The sequence below is a fragment of the Neolamprologus brichardi genome, chromosome 13 (assembly GCF_056152115.1).
Source record: "Neolamprologus brichardi isolate AB-2024 chromosome 13, ASM5615211v1, whole genome shotgun sequence".
NCBI classification, from domain to species: domain Eukaryota; kingdom Metazoa; phylum Chordata; class Actinopteri; order Cichliformes; family Cichlidae; genus Neolamprologus; species Neolamprologus brichardi.
In genome coordinates, this window is record NC_142116.1 from 29,321,642 (window position 1) to 29,345,869 (window position 24,228).

General features: G+C 39.5%; 1 protein-coding gene across 1 annotated transcript; it reads left to right on the top strand.

The window, feature by feature from the left end:
* LOC102787830 (B-cadherin-like) lies at positions 1–24,228 on the top strand. Its single transcript, XM_087850421.1, has 18 exons — positions 1–94; positions 2,167–2,281; positions 4,331–4,419; positions 4,578–4,799; positions 6,078–6,218; positions 7,225–7,380; positions 8,662–8,803; positions 9,103–9,275; positions 9,831–9,959; positions 14,249–14,434; positions 14,589–14,839; positions 19,035–19,177; positions 20,250–20,341; positions 20,486–20,618; positions 21,013–21,234; positions 21,339–21,469; positions 21,845–21,988; positions 22,326–24,228. The coding sequence occupies exons 1-18, from the start codon at positions 44–46 to the stop codon at positions 22,539–22,541; spliced, it is 2,736 nt and encodes a 911-aa protein (XP_087706547.1). The 5' UTR covers positions 1–43; the 3' UTR covers positions 22,542–24,228.

The following is a 24,228-nucleotide window of genomic DNA, read 5'->3' on the forward strand; positions in this document are numbered from 1 at the left end:
TGCGACAGGAAGAACAGGAATATTAAAGAGGGGATTTGGAGAGATGGGGACCGCTTGGTTCGCGGTTTTTGGCGCTTTAGTCATCGTTTTTCAGGTGAGACGTCTTTTGTTATAATTAATTTCTGTCATTTTCCATTCTGTTTAAAGTTACTTAAAATAAATATGGTTAATGTTACATTACCTGCTGCAATTAAATAAAATTAGATTCATTTTCATGTGGAAAGCACCAAGTCAACCAAACAACAGTCGCCTTAAGGTGTTTTATATTGTGAGGGTAAGGTTCTACAATAGCAGAAAAGAGAGAAAGAAAGAGAGAGAGAGAAATCCCCAGCAATCTAAGAACCACCTAGGAGCAAGTACTTGGCGACAGTGGCAAAGAAAAGCTCCCTTTTAACAGGAAGAAACTTCCAGGAGATCCAGACTCACGGAGGGGCAGACACATTTGTTGTGTTTATGCATCAAGTAACCTTTTATTGTAAGAAGAACAGTTTTATTAGTCATAGCACTTGCTGATACTCTTTAAATGGGCAGAAAAAACTTGGGCAGGATTTAAAAACTAATTAATCTGTTTCACAGTAGTGATGGGTCGTTCGCGAACGAAATGGCTCTTAGAGCCAGGTCTTTGACGTGAACTATGCTCCTTATCACGATCCGTCACGTGTTTTTTTTTTTTTTCTTTCTCTCTGCCTCTCTCTCGCACTTTTTTTCTGCTTCACTCCGCACAAGAGCCTTGTGCTTTATGCTGGGCAGAGGGGGGAGGGGCGGTAGTTACACTCAGTAGCACAGGAACAGAGCTGGAGGGAGAGAGAGAGAGAAAGAGAGCCAGGGACAACAACTTCACATTAGAAAGGTAAAGTAATCATCCACAACTATTTTCAGTTGTAGATGATAAAGGATTCAGAAAGTTTATTCATGCAGGTCCATATGACAGAGAATATGCATCTTCTTTTTGTTTTCATATTTTAATTTATATTTAATTGTGTTGTGGTTTGCAGTGTTTTGTGTTGTTTCACTTTAAATTTGTAAAAGGAAAAAACTGAAAATTTAAATAGTTAAAAGTTGAAATGTGAATAGTTGATTTTTGTATTATATGATTTATTTATTACATTTTATGTGGAGTGAATAAATAAAAGTATATTTACGGTGGCCCCTACAGACAAAGCACATACAAAATTCAAATCACGTACAAACCCTGAAGCACGTACAAACTCCAAAACACGTACAAACACGTACAAACTCCAAAACACGTACAAACTCCAAAACACGTACAAACTCCAAAACACGTAAAAACTCCAAAACACGTAAAAACACGTACAAACTCCGAAGCACGTAAAAACTCAGAAGCACGTAAAAACTCAAAACACGTACAAAACACAACAGAAGTGCTCCAGGATGCTAGGGGCAGTGTTGAGCTTTTGTTACCTAGTGGCTACACAAGCCAGCAAGTACCAACGACCGGATTTGGTGTGTGGTAATAACAGGTAAATGAACATTGTTTTTAAATTATTTGAATATATATAAGTGCCTGTGTATAAATACACAAACAATACACACATGCTTTCAATTGTGTAATTTAAGTGATCTAGGTAGCCCTGCTTTGGAAGTTCAGTTCATGCTAGAAATGTGTTTTGGAGTTTGTACGTGTTTTGTCTCTAGGGGCCACCGCATATATCTATATATAAACATATATAAATAAAACCACTTTTTTTAATGTTAGAAATTCCTTTTGTGCATAATTTTATATTATTGTTAATAATAAATTAATTAAAGCAACAAAACAACCTAAAGAGCCGGTTCGGAGCCGAAAGAGCCGGTTCTTTTTAGTGAGCCGAACCGAAAGAGCCGGATCTCTAAAAAGAGCCGGAAATCCCATCACTATTTCACAGGCATAGCAGGCTTTTCCCCCCATTATTCCATTGATGACGTTTTGTTTTGTAATTTTATTGTTTTTTTATTGTTGTTTCCTCTGGAAAAATGGCATATACACATGTCTTAAAGTATTCATATTATGCGATGCAACAAAAGTATTTTAATTGTTGTTTAAAATGCCAGTTATAGTTATTGTCATATTGTCTTGTGTTATTCAGTTAATCTTATTTTCTCTTGCTTAGGATTAGTCACTTTATTATTACAGGTCCAACCAAAATACTCTTTCTCCTCTTCTAGGTCTCATCACTAGAAATAGCTGAGAGGTCGACATGTGTGCCTGGATTTGAGTCAGAGCTGTTGATTTTCAGAGTGTGCAGGGAACACCTGAGGACGGGCATGAGACTGGGCAGAGGTAAGAACAACCCAGCAATCTAGTGTCTTACTGATAACCTGAATGAAATGGTTGATGTTTCTTAACATCCAGTAGAATATCATAATAGATATGTGAGGATTTGTTTATACAAACCTGTGGGAGCATTTAGACGTGAGTTACAGCCCTACATGAAAACTTTTGTAAAGGCCCAGATGGCCTTTAACAGGTTAGCTGCTTACGTTGTTCTCGGTTGAAACCCAAACAACATCATACCATTTGTTCCAGATTAAGTTTGAAGTCAGAATTTTCGAGTTCCCATTTAGAATTTTCATCTGGACCTCATCTCCAATTTCCATCTTGGAAATTAGCAGCATCCTCCATTTAATTGTTGTCAATCCAAGATGGCAGCAATGAAGGTAACAATACTATAATTTTTAATCTGTTCTGCCACAAACTGTTGTTTGTGATCACTAAATAAAGCATATGTAAGGCACTGACAAGGCTCTGTCCAGACACCCATATTAACCCCCCCAACCCCCCAAAAAACAAGCAAAAAAAACAACAACTATGATGCTGTATTGCTTGCAATGTATGAATAGCTCTACCTTGCTTTGAAGTAAAACACGTCTGTTTTTTGGTGCTTTTCCAGCTTAACTAGTTGTGGCATCCAACTGCATCTGAGTTGTAAGGTTTCTGGAATGCAGATTGAGCTCTCACACTGCTCACAAATACTTTTAACCTCAGGTCAGAGCAATGTCCCCAAGCCTGTTTAGCAGGCTTTGCTATTCAGATGTTATGAAGCACTGAAAGAGAAGGAGAACTCTGTTGGTTTCATAAAACTGAAAGAGGATATAAAACATAAGTGGACTGTAGCCTTTTTCAAATTAACTGTAGTTATGCAGGCTTTAACATGAATATACACTTGTTACCTTGATTTATTTGCCTTTAGTTGCCTTCATATAGTGCCAAATCACAACAAAAGTCACTAAGGTGAAAACAGAGAGACAGAAAACTATGAATAAGTTTTGGCACTTCAATTCAAGTGGGGATGAAAAACTGCCTTTTCAAAGGAAGTAACATCAAACAGAACCAGGCTCAGAGGAAAGCATCTGCCATGACCGGGTGGGGGGTGAGGAGAGGAACACTGTGAAATTATATTCATATCAAAAGTCTTGTGCGACATACAACATAATGTCGAGCAAACAATTTAATTTCACAGATGCAGGTATTCATTGTCATTCATACAATTAAATTTCTTACATGTAAACATTTCGTTACATTTCGACGCACAAAGAATAAAGAGGCCGAGCAGTTAGTGAGACAGTGATGTCAGGTGGAGTGAAAGAAACTGTTTTTCTTGTATCTAAAAGAGTTTATCTCGCAGCACTTGTTACAGTAAATGACATACTGATCTTTGCTGGGAAAAATAATGCAGGATTCCTTCGTCAAACCACCTGCTTAACAAGCTGTGAAGAAGAGTTTACTTTTCAGCTCCCCCAATTCACCACTGTTTGTTTCACACAGCAAAAAATCTACATTATAGTCTACATCTACATTATAGTATTGTACTATAATCACACCTGTAGGATGTGATTATAGATGAACAGATAAGACCCACATAGTGTTTCAGTTGCACACTTTGACAGCAGCTGTGGCTTTCTATCACAGTGCTACCTGTGCCGTGGAGGGGTGGGTGTGAAGAGAGGCATCAGGTTTACTAGACTTTATTGTTTTATTATAATATATTTTTAGGCTTTAGTAACATAATATTGCAGATTTAGGATAATACAAAAGATAAATAATTTGTATTAAATGTTACTATTTCAAAACATAGAAATATCATAGATATCATTGATCACTTCTAATTTATTACTTCATGATAGTAAATTTAAATGGTTTAGCTGTTATTTGAGATCTGTGGTTTGTCTTATATACTTAATTCTCTGTGGTGGGTATTCTGTTGGAAAATACTAAAAAATACAGCAACACTACCAGCAGGACATGTGCAGCAAGGTGATATAGACTTGCCAGTTATTTCATTACATGTTCCACATTTATAATGATTCACTTTTTTCTATCCTTTCTCAGTGGGCTTCACTGACTGCACAAACCGCACAATATTTCTTTTCGGCACTGATGACAATCGCTTTGGTGTAAAGGCAGATGGTGTATTGATGGTGAGTTAACCTGACGGCAAAGTTTAATTTACTGTTAAATTACTGTAAAAATCACAGGAAAGTTTGTAGAATTGTTCTAATGAAATGTAGAAACTCATTTCTAATGAATTGAAGTGTAGTGGATGCACTAATAAAACTTTTGTTTTTTTACTTTCCAGGTAAACAGAGAAGTTGTTCTTTATAAAGGACACCAGAATTTCTTCATCCACTCATGGGACTCTCAAGGTCAGAAAATAACAGTTCCAGTCAGGGTAGTTCATTATGAGCATCACCATGGACACCATCATGGTCATCAATGTGGAAAGCACCACAATGGAGACCACATAGAATACAGTCATCAGCATCACAGTACTGAAGTGAAGTCTGCTGACCACACAGAGGTAGACACTGTTTCATACGGGACTGTTTGATGTTTTATAGACACTGTTTAATGGGGCATGAAGGAAAAGTTCAAATCTACTTATATTTTTTTCAAAACTACACATTTACAGACAGGGCAGGACTGATAATCTGGCATACTTGACATTTTCCTGGTAAGCCGATACACTTTTGGGCCAGTGGCCATTTTAAAGGACCACTGCACACTGACAGCATCCCATTCAATCATTCCACCTGACACAGCCTTCGCTGTGCAAGTTTAGTGTGGAAGAATTGGCAAACAGGTGGAGCTGAAAAGCTGAGAGAAAACAATAAAAAGAATATAAGTAGTACCAGCAACTAGTAACTGGGCCTCACAGTCACAGGATGATGCTGCTAGCACCAGCTGTGGAGGAGTGAGGAAGAAATGATGGAAGATTAGATTAATGTGGTAAGAAAAGTGAAATGAATGGCTACTTTATCCATGAGCCACTGCTAACAGCTAAAGTGTAACTTTTAATGCTAGGGCCAATTTTTTGTCGCAATCCATTCCATTCAGATGTGAAGGTTGTTTCTGGAAATCATCCCTTTATTTTGCATGAGAGGTCAGACTTTTACCTAATGTAATTTTTTTTTTGAAGTGTTCTCCCAGCTTCATGAAAGTCTTTCAAAGTGATTTTTCGGACATTGAAAATTATTTAAAAAGTAGCCTAACTGGTCCTTGGTACCTGAGAAGGGAATGTTTTTTCAAGCTTAATTTTAACCTTGCAGCTTAACCTTAAGCTGCAAGTGTTGACTTGATGGATGTACATGGGTGTAAAACTCTTATCAGCTGTTTCCACTGAGTTTTGTGGGGCTGGGATGATGTCTTTGTAAATGTGTGACAGGACTGAACACACTAACACCTCATGGAAAACCTCAAATTTAAAATTCTGCTCCTCAAATACAAGGTCTTGAATAATCAGTCCCCATCTTATCTTAATGACCTTAAAGTACCGTATCACCCCATTAGAGCATTTCGCTGTCAGACTCTGGGCTTACTTGTGGTTCCTAGAGTATTAAAAGTATAATAGGAGGCAGAGCCTTCAGCTTTCAAGTCCCTCTTCTGAGGAACAGCTTCCAATTTTTCTAATATTTTGTTTGATTTTTAATCTTTTAATCAGCTGTCTTAGGTTAAAAATGGTGTAGACTATACACAGTCAGATTCTGAGATATATTATAAGATCTGTGGTCCTCATTGCAATTTCTGAGTCTTCTTCTGTTCATGCTTTTGCTAACAATATGTCTGCATGTTTTCCCAGAATGCCACTGATCCACAAGCGCATGTTCTTCAATTCCCCAAGTCTGTTGGAGGACTGAGGAGGAGGAAGAGAGACTGGGTTATTCCTCCTCTCAATGTTCCTGAGAATCAGAGAGGAACATATCCCCTAAAAGTAGCTCAGGTAAGGGGAACTGAATGACTTTTGGTGACATTATTTGTGGACAGGATTTCTCTGTTGTTCCTCTGCAGTCAGCACGTGTTTTTCCCATTTTTAGTTGTCACTATTGAATCTCCAGAATTTCCAGGTTTTTTTGGATGCCTCTTAGTTATGAGCTAACTTTGTTAATTTTAGATAAATAAAATATCTATGAAAGAGAATGAAAAGTTATTGCTTTAGGGAAAGATCTAAAGTTTATGTGCAGTAATGAGAGCAAGATGTTGGCAGTTAATACATTGACACTTGTTTTATTACTGTCTTTTCCATACTGGAAATTGTTGGAATAACATAATTATTCTAAGAAAACTACAGAGTTGTGTTTCACGCTATATACTGTATATTGGTTAATTTATCTTACGGCATCCACTACTGTGCTGTCTTTCTCTGCTCTCTTATGTTTGATATCAGGATAACCAGGATTCTGTTGAATATTAATGTGCATAGCCTCTTTGCTGTTGTATAAATAAAATAAATTTACTTCTTCATTTTCTTTCTGAGCACTCACAGTGCTTTATACAACTTGTCCTATTCATACAAGGACTTTTCCCCATGCTTTTTCTATGAAAGTGCTTTCTAACATTGACAAACATTGTAAAGCAAATCATGGTTAGTATCTTGCTCAAGGATATTTGAAAAGCAGAGTGAAGTAGATAGGGATTGAACCACCAACCTTATGATCAGTAAATTACCTGCTTGACATCCTGAGCAACAGCTATCCCAGAACTGTTATCCTCATCACTGAGAGTGATTTAAGTCAATGTGGTGTGTTTTTTCCAGATCCGCTTAGAGAATCTAGCAATCTTATTGATTTGAGATCACAAGATGACTGAATCATTCTGATCTGTGTATCAGGATAACCAAGAATCTCTTGATATTTTTGAAGATGAACTTGCACAGCTTCTTTATTGTTGCATAACCTTTACCATAGACAGTGAGAGTGATCTAACTCAGTCCTGTGTGTTTTTTCCAGATCCGCTCTAATGAAGATAAAACAAGGAAGCTCTTTTACAGCATCACTGGTCCAGGAGCTAATCTGCCTCCTGTTGGTCGTTTCAAAATGGACAGAGAGACTGGAAATCTGTATGTAACACAACCACTCGACAGAGAGGAAACAGCCGAATATATAGTAAGCATCCCCACTTTGTCCAAATGTTTTCCAAAGTGTGTATCTTTTGATGATCATCAAAACTTTTTTATAAACATTTTATGTTATAAGTTCTGTTAAAATTGTTTGTTTTTTGATGTTCTTTGTACATCACATAAAAGAATCAGGCCCCATCTTATCTTAATGACCTTAAAGTACCGTATCACCCCAATTAAGTGCTCTCAGACTGCAGGCTTACTTGTGGTTCTTAGAATATTTAAAGTACTCTTTCTTCTGTGGAACCAGCTTCCAGTTTGGATTTGAGAGATAGACACCCTCTCTACTTTTAAGATTAGACTGAGAACTTAGAACTTTTTTCACTCACTGTGTTTATACACTGCTCTGCATTCAATTATTAGTTATTATTAATCTCTAGCTTTCATGTCAGTGTGTCTTTTGTTTTGTCTCCCTTCCTTCACCCCAACCATTAGCAGCAGATGGCCGCCCCTCCCTGACCCTGGTTCTGCGGGAGGTTTCTTCCTGTTAAAAGGGAGTTTTCCCACTGTTGCCAAAGCTCTTGCTCATAGGAGGTCATCTGATTTTTTGGGTTTTGGGTTTTATATATAAATTTAAAGCATCTAGGGGAAACTGCTGCTGTGATTTGACACTATATAAATAAAATACCATACTATCACAGCTGGATGTTTCCGGGTGAGCGTACGCTGGCGTGTCTTTCTGCCGCTGCTCTCCGTGTGTGTGTTTTTTGTGCGTAGCTAAAAAAAAAATGTTTTCTTTCTATTTTAATTCTTTTATTATATTATCCCTCTGTTCAGCACTTTGGCCGACACTTGATGTCTTTTAAATGTGCTATATAAATAAAGATGACTTGACTTGACTTGACTTGAAGTGATGACAGGTATCGTTCTGAAATATTCGTTTTATAGATGTATTGAGACTCTTTACTTATTACTAGTTATGTCAAACATTTTCAGCAGAAAATTGCAGATCTCTTTGGTTGTTTCAAAAACAAATGTACAATCATCCTTTTGAGAGACAGAAACAAAGCAATCAAGTAACAATAACATATTGACTGGTCACTTGATCATTTATAAGTCTTTTCACTCTTATATCTAAAATTTTACAGGAATTCATTTCAGTTTTATTTATGTAGCACCGAATCACAACAAAAGTCACATCAAGACACTAAAATCTTTGCTTTGTTTGTATTGTGTGTAGATTAAAGGTGTAGAGATAAATGAATTAATTTAAAGGTGAATCTGAAACTTTCTGAATCAAACATGTTGAAATCTTTTGCCTGTGTAGTTTGAAGCACATGCTGTGGCTGATGGAGCAGGAAAAGCTGAGGCTCCTATGGAGATTATAGTACGTGTGATTGACCAGAACGACAACAAACCTTATTTTACGACAGACTACAAAGCAAATGTTGCTGAGGCCACGGCCATTGGTATGTTTAAACATATTTTTGACATTATTTTGTTTTCTTGTTGGCACTTATTTGCAGTTTTCTTTATTTTTGCTACTATCTACAATTCTCAACAATAGAAATCAATGTAGTGAAGAGGTTTAAATGCAATGAATTTTAAGATATTCAGAAACCTTCAGAAAATTACAATTTGGGTTGGAATGAAATTAGACTTTTTACGCTAACTCTATTTTGATTTAATAAATTCTTAAATGAAGCAATGTGAAGACCTTCTAAAACTTCTGCTCTTTATTTCCTTTTTCTGAATTCCTCCACTCCAGGGACTGAGGTGGTTAGGGTTGAGGCCAAAGATGACGATGAGCCAAATAGTGACAACTCAGATCTCCGCTATCGTATTATGAACCAGGACCCACCACTGCCCACTGACAGCATGTTTGAAATCAACCCAGTTACTGGAAGCATCAGAGTCACTGGTAAAGGACTAGACAGAGAGGTAAGATTTGTTAAACCACATTTAACATACAAGTGTCCTTTTACGCCTAAGTGCTGAAAAAAGCATTTTTATGAATCAGGATCAGTAGTCTGCCTATCACTGCTAGAAATCAATCACAAAGAGGGCACTGCACCAAAAACACTGCTGGTGATTTCTTGGATAATGATAATATTTACCTTTGAAGTAAAACCTGAATTTACTGCTGAAAACAAACACTGTTCTTGAAGCTTAACTTTTACTTTAGAGTCTAATGGTCTCCATTTCTAGTTTGTGTCATGCTTGTCACAGTTTCACCACTGCTTGGTCAATAATACACTATATTTAAAAAGTTTGACCAAGGCTAATATCAGATAATGGCATCAGGCTTGCATGTATTTGTCATAAGCAAAATATTCTATGAGTTTATCTTCAGCTTTTCAGCAGAATGCCGGGCCTTCATAGGTGAAGGGTTTTAGTCAGTTTGAAAGCTGTGTGTTACAGAGGTCTGTAAACTGATGTCAGTGTTCCTTCCTGTTGATGAGCTGATCTACCTTAACAGTCCCCATCTCTTAACAGAAATATCCACAGTACACTCTGACAGTACAAGCAGCAGATATGGCGGGAGAAGGGTTATCCGGACAAACAAAAGTCATCCTCGTGGTGACGGACAGCAATGACAACACTCCAGTCTTCACTCAGAAATCTGTAAGTACGAAGTACTGGTAACTGCAAACTTCCTGTTTAACTGCTGCTTTTTCACTCTGTTAAAGCAGAACACATTCAGTCTGTATCTAACTGCCTTACTAATGTTGGCTAATGCACACTATTTAACAAAATAAGTCCACAGCATGTGCAGTGACGCATGTGAAATAAAAAATGACACAAGGAAAAAGTATTGAACATGCTTACTGATATTTAATACTCCATCCAAAAGTATTTTGGATTCAAGATGCCTCCTTTATGGAGAAACTAGTCGCATGCATGCACACAAGCAGTTTTCAAATCCTGAAGCTTCTGTGGGGCACTTCTATGAATTCTGAAAATGTATAGAAAGAGCCAAAGCTCAGGTGGAATTAGGTCTCAGGGCTGGGCCATTTTAGCAGGCTTATTATCTTTCTCTGTTACCAACTGAGTCTTTCCTTGGCTTTGTGTTTGGGATCATTGTCTTACTGAAGCGACCATCCTTGCCTCATCTTCATCATCTAGGTAGATGGCATGGTGAGTGGGCATACAGACCATGGCAGTTGAGTGCATTGGTTATTACTTTCTTTGAAACAATTGTAACCTTCCTTCCATAATGTCCTTCCATAATGGTTCCTACTCTTGCTCCTCTTTCTTGGGTTTCTGCTGCTTGAGTTATTCTCTAAGCACGTGGTCGGTCATGGCCATCTTTTAAGCAATGGTTTAACTAGAGCCAGCTTGAAAGTCTGTTGTCCATTCATCCATCCATCCATCATCTTCTGCTTAGCCGAGGCCGGGTTGCGGGGGACGCAGCCTAAGCAGAGAAGCCCAGACCTCCCTCTCCCCAGCCACCTCCTCCAGCTTGTCGAGGGAACACCAAGGCGTTCCCAGACCAGTTGAGAGGTATAATCTCTCAAGCGTGTCCTGTCCCTCCTCCGAGTAGGACACGCCCGGAACACCTCACCCAGGAGGCATCCTTGTCAGATGCACGAACCACCTCATCTGGCTTCTTTCGATGTGGAGGAGCAGCGGCTCTACTCTGAGACCCTCCCGGATGACTGAACTTCTCCCCCTATCTCTAAGGGAGATTCCAGCCACCCTTCAGAGGAAGCTAATTTCCACCCCTTGTATCCGCAATCTCATTCTTCCGGTCACTACCCACAGCTTGTGACCATAGTTGAGGGTAGGGACGCAGGTCGACCGGTAAATTGAGTGCTTTGCTTTTACGCTAAGCTCTCTCTTTATCTTTTAGAGAGCTGGTCCATTAAGACACTCAGCCGAAGCTGCTACACTGAGCTGCAAACCGCAAGGTTGTTGGTGTCTGTCGTGATGGTAACCCCTGAACCAAATGGTGGACACCAGAGGTGAAGGGAGGCACCAGGCTAAAGAAGGAGTCCTATTGGGCTTGGTTAGCCTGTGGGACTCCGGAGGCAGCTGATAGGTATCGACAGGCCAAGCGGAATGCGGCTCGGGCAGTGGCTGAAGCAAAAACACATTCTGTCGATGTGAATTATAATTTTACAGAATTTACATTTACCCTTAGCCAGCAGTTTTAAATGTCCCTCAGTGTCGCCTCTTCTAGTCCCTGGAAGGCACTTGACTATGATTGCTGGTGTCTCTAGCTTCATATGTCCCAGAACATCCATCTCCACTTTTCCAAGGCCGGGTTGGGGGGGGGGGCAGCAGCCTAAGAAGAGAGATATAATTTCTCCAGCGTGTCATGGGTCTGCGCTGCAACATGCTTGGGACACCTCACCCAGGAGGCACCTAGGAACCATCATTGTCAGATGCCTGAACTGACTCAACTGACTCCTTTCGATGTGGGGCAGTAGCGGCTCTACTCTGATCCCGTTCCAGATGGCTGAACTCCTCACCCTATATCTAAGAGGCAGAGTCGAGCCATCCTTCGGAGAAAGATCATTTCCGTGATTTCCTTCTTTCGGGCCTACCCAAAGCTCATGACCATAGGTGAGGGTGTGGATGTAGATTGACCATTAAATCGAGAGCTTTGCTTTTATACTCAGCTCTCTTTTCCTCACAATGGACTGGTACAGTGTCACTGCAGACGCAGTACCAATCTTTGTTGATCTCCTGCTCCTCTTACTTGTGAACAAGAATTTAAATTAAAACTTAAACTCTTCCACTTGGGACAGTAACTTGTCCCTGATACAAAGTGGGCACTCCACCCTTTTCTGGCTGAGGACCATGGTCTCAGACTTGGAAATGCTGATTGTCATTCCTGCCGCTTTACATTGATGTGAACCGCTCCAGTGCGAGCAGGAGTCTGCACAAGTGGAAGCCTTTTACAGCCTATTACAAGTGTTGTTATTGCTATAGCAGGCCGAGGAATTATTAAACATCTGAGCAGGAAAGTGCACGAGGGACAGGTAAAAAGGCCATGCTGCTAGCGGGTTGGCTATAAGCTAAGCTAAGCTAGCGAATCCCTAAAGACACACTGAGTGACTACTGTGAATGTAATTAGTGGCTGAATCATTCCATAAAATCATCATTCCATAAAAAACTCTGATTAAAAAAAACCTGAAAATCAAGTAGCAAATATTTATGTAATTCACATAGTTTTTGAGATGTCATTTTACTGGTTGTCTTCTAGTGTCCTGTTTTTGTGAGTGCCCCACTTGCACATTTTAAGACATCAGCCAAGTCCCCACAAAACTTAATCCAGGCAGCTGATATGAGTTTCACACCCACACATCCACCAGTTAATCCTGGTCTAATACATTATCATTTGAATGATTGCAAAGTTAGAACACAGTTTGAAAAAATATTCCCCTTCATGCAAAGGCATTGAAGCATTAAAGCAGCCAATGTCCAAAGAACAACTTTGAAATTATGGACAATCATATCAGAAGAGAGAAAGAGAAGACTGTGCTGTGAATTCATTAAAATCTGTCAAAAATAGCCACTGCTTTCAAGCAGAAAAATAAAACAAGCAAGATTTTTTAGCTCTAAGCTATTCTCTTTTTTTAATAATTTCAACAGAAATCTTTATTTTATTTAAAATAAATTAAATGCTGCATCTAGTACTATGCAAGCTTCTAGCTTTGCTTGACAATGTTTAGAATAAACCTGATGACATGACATTCCAGAAAGTCTAAAAGTCAACCAACCACATCCCAAGTTTGAGAGCTGTGATCAAGGCTGACAAAAGACGAAGCAAACTGAGCCCAGAAATTGCTAAAAACTTGTGTTACTCTTAAAGTAAACACATCAGTCTTGTTAACAAATAGAGAATTTGTCATCACTCTTAAGTAATTAGTTTTTTGATATTTTGCTTTATGAAGTTAATGGGTTCATCTAACATGTTTGCTTTGTCTTTAGATTGTGATTTGTTGTGTTGAGTTTTGGTCAGAAGACTATTGCTGGCTACTTTCCTTTTTGTGTTGTAATCCATTTGACAGGTATTTACCCATTTATTTTTGTAATTAGAAGGTCTATATTCAGTTGCTGGAGCTGAATTAAATAAGTTGGTATTTAAATATTAAAAATTCACATTTTTGGGCCAGGTGGGTGAGTTTGATGACTGTGCTGAAGTTTTAGTTGATAATTATGTTTGTTGATTTGGTTAATAATGAAAAGAGGTTGTGGAAGAAAGATGGATTGTCATTGCTGGGGCCACAAATGTTGACTAGCATGAATATTTTATTACTTAGGGATAAACTGATAATGTTATTGGATCACTGAGAGATGTATTACAAATTAATGTTTTTTCACTTCCTTGCTGTTTACTATTATATGTTTGATATTATATCTTGTCCAACTTTGTACTTTAAGATTTCGGATTTCATAGTGTGCAAGTCAGTTTCTTGCAAGAAGTATATGTCTGCAATAAGATTAGAAGGAATTGAACATGAATTATTGATGTACAATTTAAGTTGTTTGGCAGTTAGGCGACCGTTGCGCTGGAGGTTGGGAAGCGCATCTGTAACCGGAAGGTCGCCGGTTCAATCCCCAGGCTCTCTGTCCTGGTCGTTGTGTCTGTGGGCAAGACACTTTACCCTACCGCCTGCTGGTGTTGGCCAGAGGGGCCAATGGCGCGATATGGCAGCCTCGCTTCTGTCAGTCTGTCCTAGGGCAGCTGTGGCTGCAACTGTAGCTTGCTTCCACCAGTGTGTGAATGTGAGAGTGAATTAATAATGGAATTGTAAAGCGCTTTGGGTGCCTTGAAAAGGCACCCAAAGCGCATTATTATTATTAGACTCCGATGACCCATCAAAGCAAAAACAGAACAGAGCAGAACACCAAGATCTGTTTTGACTCCCATGATTTCTGACCCATCCTTAATTTTCTCACAGTATACTGCGACAGTTGATGAAAACAAAAAGGATGTTGAGGTGGTAAAGATGATAGTAACAGACGAAGATGAACCACAAACTCCAGCCTGGAACGCCATCTTCAAGATCATCAGTGGTGATCCTGATGGACTTTTCACAGTAAAAACAAGAACTAACAAACAAGAAGGAATCCTTTCTACTGCAAAGGTAGGAAGAAAATCAGGAATTCATTCATAATATTGGGAGATATTTATCATCAGTGATTAGTTGATGGAAACATTTTCTGTGATTTGTTGGGACTTAATAAAAATCTGTGCCAACACCCTTATGATGTGTTTTTTTCTCCCTTCCTTCCGACCAGGAGCTGGACTTTGAGACGGCCAGCAAGCACACTCTGTTGGTTTCAGTGGAGAATGAGATTCCCTTTGCTCCTGGTGTTTCTGTGGTCACTTCTACTGCCACAGTGGTGGTGGATGTAAAGGATGTGAATGAAGCTCCAGTCTTTGATCCAAAGGAGAAGCTTGTGGTAAAACCAGAGGACCTTGCTGTGGATGAAGTTGTGGTCCAGTACACCGCTTCAGACCCAGACACTGCACGCAAGCAGAAAGTCGCGTAAGTCAACTAGGAACCAAACCCCCCCCCCAAACATCTTTTTACTTCAAACAACATTTGAAGTAAAAAGGTAAACAAACAATGTGTCACCAACCTCATAAGCAAACATTACATTACTTTCGAAATATTGAAAAAAAAAAAAACACACTATAAAACACCCCTAGTATTAGTCAGAATTTCCTTTTTAGCACCCAACAAGTTGACAGACGGGCTTGAAAAGTTTAATTGTTTTCTTAATGTTTTCTTGATATCAGAGGAGAACGGCCAGACTGCTTTGAGCTCATAGGAAGCTAGCCTTGACTCAAACTACCACTAGAGATTCATATGTAGATATTAGGGGTGCAACGATACACAAAATTCACGGTTCGATTCGGTTCGATACTTTGGTGTCACGGTTCGATATGTTTTCGATACAAAAAAATGTTCATGCCTTTTTAATTAGTCATTTATTAAAATTATAAATATATATTTTAACTCAAAAGTACAGTTTTTAAGTTTAATGTTGCTGAAACAACAAAATAATAAAAAAATAAATCTATCTGATCGAGAAAACACTCATCTTTGGAAAAGAGAGTTTATTACAGAGAAATGTCTCTTTCCAAAATAAAAGCTATACTATACGCTTCTTCTGGGCTATATTCTCAGCAGCATATTAAACATATCAGGTCCCCATGAGGAGAATCATGTGCTAACGGCTGTCTAAATGAATCGGGTAAAGTTTGTAGCATGCGTGCTTGTTGTTTTTGTCTGCTTCCACTTGTCTTTGCACTAGGATGATGTCGGCGTAAATGCGCAGTTATATTCGTTGTGTTCCCACTAGTGCTGTCAGCGTTAATCTCGTTAAAATGACATTAATGCCATAACGTGGCAAATCTCCGTGAACAAGTTACCGCGGGTTGCCCTGGACGGCGTCGACACGTTAACAAGCTAACTGCGCTAACGCACTAGTTCCCACCAATTGAGCATTGCGTGGCACATCCGACATACTGTTTTACTTTTGTCCATGATGCGCTTACCATCAGGGTCATGCTTCACATGAAAACCAAGATAGTTCCAAACGCCAGATCTGAATGAGGGTGGGGGAGGTTCAATTTCAGGTAGCGTTGAGGCAGTTGCCATGTTTCAATGAGCTTAGCTTCTGTCTTGCTAGCTTGCGCTGTGCTCAGTGGATCTGCACTCGACAGTGCAGCCTAGGCGGGGTAGTCGAACGCAGATCCACTGAGCGCTCAACACAGACAGCATAGTCAGAAGAAAAGTTGATAAAATAAATAAAAAATGTTGTATTGTTCGATACATATGCGTACCGAACCGAAAACACTGTATCGAACAGTTGAATATTGATACATGTATTGTTGCACCCCTTGTAGATTTGGATAACCATCATATGCAGAGCAGCATCTCTAAATGCACAGCACATTCAACCTTAAAGCAGATGGGTTACAGCAGTTAAAGATCAAACTGGGTGACTGGGTGATTTGTTAGCTAAGAATAGATAACTGAGGCTACAGTTTACACCACACCTGGACATACAAAGATTGGAAGAATATTTTCTGGTCCGAAGAGTTTTGTTTCTGTTGAAAGGAACAGAATTTGTCAATAACATAAATTACACAGCCTGCTACATGTCCCTCCCTTCAGTGTACCTGCCTTCTTATTAATGCTTCCAGCAGGACCACAGACCATATCTCAAAGCTTAGATAATCTCAAACTGGTTTCTTGAACAAGTCAGTGAGTTCACCGTACTCAAGTTGCTTCCACAGTCACGAGATTTCAATCCAATGGCACGCTGCTGGGATGGAATGGAATGGGAGATTTGCATGATGGCTCCAGAGCTGACAAATCTGCATGATGATGTCATGTCAACGTAGACCAAAAACTTTGAAGAATGTTTTCAAGCACAACGGGGTCGAGCCCAAAACTTGCATTGTGCACCAGAGAGAGATAAACAGAATAAATTGGTTCTCTCATTTATGAAAACACTTGATGGTAACAATAAGTGTACAATCTTAACAGTACAGAGTGTTGTTGATAGCTTATTGGTACTTCATAATCGTCACACAGACTAATTATAGATTTTAAATAACATTTGCAGGAGGGGCTCAGAGTAGAGCCGCTGCTCCTCCACATCGAAAGGAGCTAGCTGAGGTGGTTCGAGCATATGACAAGGATGCCTCCTGAGCGCCTCCTGGGTGAGGTGTTCCGGGAACACCCTACCCAGTGTCCATTCTGTTCATCTGGACGTAGCGTTTTGTGGGAGAAACGTTTCGTCACTCATCCAAGTGACTTCTTCAGTCTCAGCTGACTGCAGGTTTCCCCAATCTTATAAACAGTACATTTGCATAATGACTGAAACCAGCCCACTGAAGGAGACTGAAGAAGTCACTTGGATGAGTGACAAAACGTTTCTCCCACAAAATGCTACGTCCAGATGCTAGTGAAAACATTACTTAGGGATACATTTTCAGTTTCTAGGTCAGTACCACACAAAGTGTTATTCTTCATGTCACAGAAATCCAAAGTACACTGAACATTAGTCTTAGCCTCAGGAACATTGGCTTCATGGGGTGCGGCTAAGGGAGCAACACTTGAAACAGTCTTTGATTTCACTAAATCATTAACATGGTATACAATTTCCTTACATCGTCCCTCTGACACAGTTCTTTCACCCTTACCACATGACACTGACTGGGTTTCAGTCTTAAACAGAGTATGTTCGGCCACATGAACAACATTCACATTAGAGTTCCTGGGAACATCACTTAGCAGTTCATAATCAGTCTTGAACACACTTGCCGCAGCACGAGTATCAACAAAATCATTGTGGATGACGGAGCAGTCCTTAGCACAAGTAACACACAGATGATAGTGAACATTTGCATTTACAATGTTTTGATTATGACTTTACACAAGAATCTGTTTCTTGTGTAAAGTCATACACAAGAAACGGCTGAACAGGAGATGCTGAAGAATCAGGGGGATGGGATAAGCATCAAATTCCGACACCTCAGTCAACACAGAACCATAGACCCATCTTTCTTCACCACAAGGCAGGAATGGTGGAATCTGGCACCTTCAGCTCCAACTTGTCTCTCTCCTTTACCAGGCTCAGAAGAAGTTGTCTTTCAAAACCTCTCTCAGTATCTCACCATGGAAAGTGGCCTGTCACGTGACCAGTGGAAGATTCCACTACCACCATGTCTATCCAAGACAAACCAATCTATTCAAGGACATGGGGCCCGACCCCATTATAATAGCCCCTGGCCCAAGACCAAGCATTCTAGCTTTCTTGGGTTTTTTCTGAATTCTTCTTAAATGGTCTGTATTTGTTTAGCGCTTTACTAGTCCCTAAGGACCCCAAAGCGCTTTACACATTCAGTCACTCACCCATTCACACACACATTCACAGTTTAGATTTTTAGTTTATCTCAGTGCGCTTTTGCCTTTGTTTTTTCCGGCCTCCAATAATTTTTTTGTTAAATCAGATTCCTGCCTTCAGCATCTTAAATAAACTCAAGGTCTGCTGCTGAAGCCCCGTGACGTTTATCTTCCTTCTGGTCCTGATGCCCCTAAAATAACTGAATTGCTTTCAGCTGCCCTGCCAGCCTCTCTTGTACTGTCCCTTGGGCCTGCTAAACCAAACCCCCTCTGCAGCAGAGCCACAGACCACACCTCCCTCATGATTTTTTTGGGCTCGAAATTTAACATTTTTCTCAAATTAATCACTGACTTTTTTTTTTTCATTTCTGTGGTCCTAATACTACTTTGGATTAACGTTATCAGTAAGGTCTTAAAAGCCATTATTAATATTATTATTATTTCTATTTTTTTCTCTGTTTTTTATTTCTTTTTCTGAAGAAAAGCATTTTTGTTACCCTTCAGCTGTAAAAACCTGATTAATAGGTGTGTCTACTAATGAGCTCAGGGGTAGCACTGGTAGGATACAGGAACCCTGTGACAGTTAATGTGTTTCATGAGGTTTTGCAACTTAAATTGACTGTTGTTGTTGTGATTTATCACAATATAAATAATACTGAATTGAATTGCATTCTGCGCCTAACCTGTCACTGTGTATTTAACCTAAGGAAAAAGTAAGTCTATGTCAAAAATCAAATAACACATTGTGCCATATTGTGAAACATGCTAATTGCAATCACCCCGCCTGCACAGTATTACCATCTTTCTGTGTCTTGTGCAGGTACAAAATAATTAATGACCCTGCAGGCTGGCTGAATGTGGACAAGGACACAGGCCTTATTAAAGTGAGAAGATTCATGGACAGAGAAGCTCCTTTTGTCACAAACAATAGATACATCGCAAACATTGGTGCATATGATGATGGTAGGTGGGAGTTAAGACTGCTGCAAACTATTATCATCATTTGACTCCCATACACAATGACCACTGATATGATTTTATTAAATTACAAGTGTATGAATAATTACACTGGTCAACAAGAGTTTTGCTTCTGGGATTCCTTCACCTTTCCTTCAGGAACTTGCTGACTAAGAATCTGAAAACTGTTTTTGTCTAACACATCCTAGTTTACAGTATGATGTTCCAAGTACTGAACAACGAAGATGACTGGACAGAAACAGCAGCGCATTTCAGCATTTAGGAAATACGTTTTGTTTCAAGAAATATGTTCTGTCTTTAGAAAAGTGAAGCTAAAATTAGGTTTGTCCTGAAATCTGTGAACTCATACTTGACATTGAGTTCAAAAGGAAACTGAGGCCAACTAAATGATCAGATTGTGAAGCATTCATGCAACCAATATCAGGGAAAATTGAGTATGATGGGTGAATACTGTTGGTTCTCACAAAAAGAGAGATGTGCAGTACAAGCACAAAAAAGGTGCCTCAGACAGGTTTCAGCTGACTGACCTCATTTTATTTTGAGCTGAATTGAAAGAAATATATTTTAACACATCTGCGGTATTATCATCTAATTCGCTTTCATAATAAAGACATTAAAACAGTTTTCATTAGAAATGATTAAAAATCAATACTTTCTGTTGATTATACTATTTTGATATTCATAAGTATTAAAACGATGTGTATCTAAAAAAAAAAAAACAGAGGCTCAAGCTTAAATTGGATACCACATCTGAAATTGGTGTAAAAGCTGCAATAGCTGGTCTGAAGTTCCCAGTAGCAAAATAATAGTGATATGAAAGTGTGTTATTTCCCTGAAGTTTTTTTCTTCTCCTTAAACAAAATTCCAGTACAAACTGATGTCCCTTGGATGCTCATAGCTAATAACATTGTAGCCCTTAATTGCTCTGCCTTCATTTGTTTATGTTTAACAGCCAAATGTTAGTTATAAGAATCAGTCCAGAGCAAAGTTTTTGAGCAATAATACAGATTTTATTTAAATACATTTTGGTCTCCTGATGTGTTTGTTCTGTGACCAGATGCAGTCCCAGCTACAGGAACTGGTACACTGATCATTCTGCTGGAAGACGTCAATGACAATGCTCCATTTATTGAAGAGCGTGAAATCACGGTGTGTCTTATTTCCAATAGCTCAAGAGTCGTTTTGTGTTGAACTTGTCTAATTGTGGTGCAGGATGGGTGTGTTTGTAAGATTTCCAACTACAGGATGGTCATCAGCATGAAGAAAAGCTTCACTGTGACTTTGTTTGCTCAGGTGTGCAACAAGGAGCCAGCTCCTCAGCTGCTGTCAGTAACAGATAAAGACGGATCAGAATTTGGACCTCCGTACTCGGTGTCTTTACAGGGCATGTCAAAGACCAACTGGACCGCTAGGATGAACGACTCCAGTATGTACACTGCTAACATGTGACAAGTACAAACTTGTGCTGTCCAATAAGATGGCCAGAATTTGAAATATTTTGGTACATAAATTTCACTGATATTTTATCAGCTGTGTTCTTTTGCGATAACAAAAATATTTCCTGTTGTGAACATCAGGGCTGCTTCCTTCCAAAGGCTAAAGTTTAGCTCATACATGATTCAGTTTTCATCACTGAGATTAGAGTGGTTGGTGCTTGTGTGAGGAGAGTGAGTACTGCCAGAAAAGAAACCCTAACACAACATACTTAAAAGAAGGATGACTGGCTTTATTGAGATGTCTCATTTTCAAAAATATGTAACACAACAAATCCATCAACACAGAACTATAAAGCTACATTTCTGCTGTCTTGTTTATTTCAGGAACAGGGGTAATCTTAAATTTAGCCACTGAGCTGCCCAGTGGAGATTACAGTATTATACTAAGACTGGCAGACAAACATGGCTTGGAGCAGGACAGCATCATCAAAGCTGAAGTTTGCCACTGCAAGGGCAAGGGAGCAGAGGCGACATGCTTAGGCCGTGCTATAGGTGGCAGCAACCTGCCCCTTATCCTCGGAATACTTGGAGCCATCCTGCTGCTCGGTGAGTCACACATCTGTAGTCTCAGGTCAGAGCATTTCTTTCCTTTCACAGCTAATTAGGTTTTGGTTGATTACTGAGTGCTAAACTTTGCTCTCTGTGTTCAGCGCTGGTGCTGCTAATGCTGCTGTTTGCAAAACAGAGGAAAAAGGACAAAAACAAGCCACTCCTGCTAGATGATGGTGTCAGAGACAACATCTATTACTATGATGAAGAAGGAGGTGGAGAGGATGATCAGGTAAATGGACACATTTACACAATTACACATTTACACAAGTACAAAGTAATCAAAGCTGCACACGCAGGAGCAGAAAACCTTGGAAAATATGTCACTGTGTTTATTGGAGTACTGGAGAATTCTGCCATTGCCGTTGCCAAGCCTGGATGAAAAAGGAGGGGAGTTGGGCGAAATGCCAAAAAGAAAAACGGAGAGTTTTAAAACGCTGATTAAATTTGCTGTATTATTTCAGTGATTTGACCCAGGCCTTTTAGTGATAGAAAAGTATGAGTACACAACAGGCCTAAAGCAGTGAGTGGATGAAGAGTGTGGATTGCAGAAGTACAGCATAAAATATTCCATATAATAATGCATCATTAAATCACTTTCTATCAGGACTATGACTTGAGTGTTCTCCACCGTGGTCTGGACAACCGGCCGGAGGTGTTAAGAAGTAACGTGGTGCCAAACTTAATGTCTGCTCCTCAGTACCGGCCTCGGCCCACCAACCCAGAAGACATGAACAACTTCATTGAAGATGTGAGTGAGATTCTAAAGTACCTTGAAACTTATTCAAGCAGGGTTACAAAACTAGGTTTCCCCCTGGCGAGTTGTTCAAGGCATCTCCTACCAGGAGGACGCCTTGGGCACCAGAGAGAATGAGCTGGAGATGGTGGCTGGTGAGGGAAGTCTGGGCTTCTCTGCTAGCAGACGATAGAGGCATGGATGTGGATAGATGTGTATGTCAATTGTACATCATGTCTGGGCTTTAATAACTTCCACATTCATTATTCTGTTATTTTTATCCAGGATATGTAAGGTAACCAAAACAAGTTGTGTAAAATTTCTAGAAAAGTTATCTTTGCTCCTCCCTCAGAACCTGAAGGCTGCAGACAATGACCCAACAGCACCCCCTTATGACTCCCAGATGGTATTTGACTACGAGGGAGGTGGTTCTGATGCAGGAAGTCTCTCCTCTTTGAACTCTTCAAGCAGTGGAGACCAGAACTATGACTGCCTCAGTGAGTGGGGCCCTCGCTTCAAGAAACTGGCCAACATGTACGGAGGAGGAGAAGATGATGATATGCTGTAATCATACCACATGGCATGGCCTCATGTTTCATTCAAAGCAAGCCAGAAGGCACTTACAACTACACATTAGTGTTTTGTCTTGTTTTTTATAGATATATATATGCATTGTGGTTTGCCTTCTCACTGAAATGCCATTATCAGTTATCGGCCATTGCTGAGAAGCCAAAGGATGAGCGCTTTTGTTTTGTTGTTTTTGAATTTCCTGTTTTGATTGCATTAGGCTCTGTATGCCTTTTTTACATCCCTGTTTGACCTGCAGGCTGAACACATAAATACTTTGGTAGTTTTCTGTTGAATGAGTGCTGGAGCCTTGTGTTGCCTTTTTCATAGGGTTTGTGTTTCTGGTCTCAATCTGTTTAATAAGTAAAATGAGAAATAATCAGGATGAAATTCGTTATGTTAAATTTGTTAAAATTACATTAAATTTGTTAGGCGGACAATCCACAGATTTATCTACCACTGAAACGTAAGTCTGTGAGTCCTCTGAAGCGTTTGCTAGATTTTTCGGAGGATGTTAAGGCACTGACGGCTTTAAACTTTAATGAACAGAAAATAGAGGTCTTTGTGTTTGGTCCCTGTAACCACAACAGCTGCGGGCCCTTAAGAATTTATTTTTAAAAAACACTTTGCGAGGACCCTAGAAGTGATTTTTGACAGTGTGATGGCCAAACCCATGGCCACACTCTAAAGTCGGTAACTCTTGTATATTTTCATTTTTTCATTTGAACACAATAACACACTTTAGTTCCTGATCAGCCATTATATATATCCGTGTGTGTCATTTCCTGTTTAGGTCAGTTATGTTTGTTTGGGCAGTCACTTGGTAAGTTTGCAGTTCTTTGCCTGAGTTTAGTTTTGTTTCTTTGACCTCTTTTATGAGCTCAACATTTATTACTTTTGTAAATATAATTTTTGGGTTAAATAAATGGAAACCCTATTTTTCTGATAATTCCTGTGACTCCTCTCGTCCATCACAGACAGTAATCTAACCTTTGATAAACAGATTAATGCTGTAATCAAGACTCATTTCCTTCACCTCTGGCTACTTGCAAAAGTGAAGCAATTCCTCTGTTTTAGAGACTTTGAGAGAGCTATCCATGCTGTCATTTCATCTCACCTCAACTTTTGTAATAGTCTTTACTCAGCTGTCAGTCTGTCATCAGTTAGCTGCCTGCAGCTGGTCCAAAAAGCTGCAGCATGGTTACTAACTGGCACGACTAGACGGCATATCTCACATACTAGCATCCTTACACTGGCTGCCAGTTAGTTTTTGAATTGATTTTAAGATTTTATTATTCGTTTTTAAGGCGTTGCACGTGTTAGCACCCTCATAAGTTTATGATCTTTTAAATTGGTACACCCCTGCAAGATCACTGAGGCCTGCAGATCAAATGCTCCTGGCTGTCCTGAGGTCCAGATTAAAGCACAGAGGCGACTGGGCCTTTGCTGTGACTGCTCCTAAATTGTGTAACAAAGTGCCCCTTCATGTCAGGGCCTCGTCAACATTAGACACTTTCAAAACGCATCTGAAAACCCACTTTTGTTCCTTGGTTTTTAAATCAGAACGATTTTGTACTACTTTTGTCTTGTTTCTTACTCAAATCTTCTCATTTCATGCTTCTTTTTCTTATTTTTTTTGTCGTGTATTTATAGAGATAAAAATCTTCTTTGATTATCTTAAATGTTGT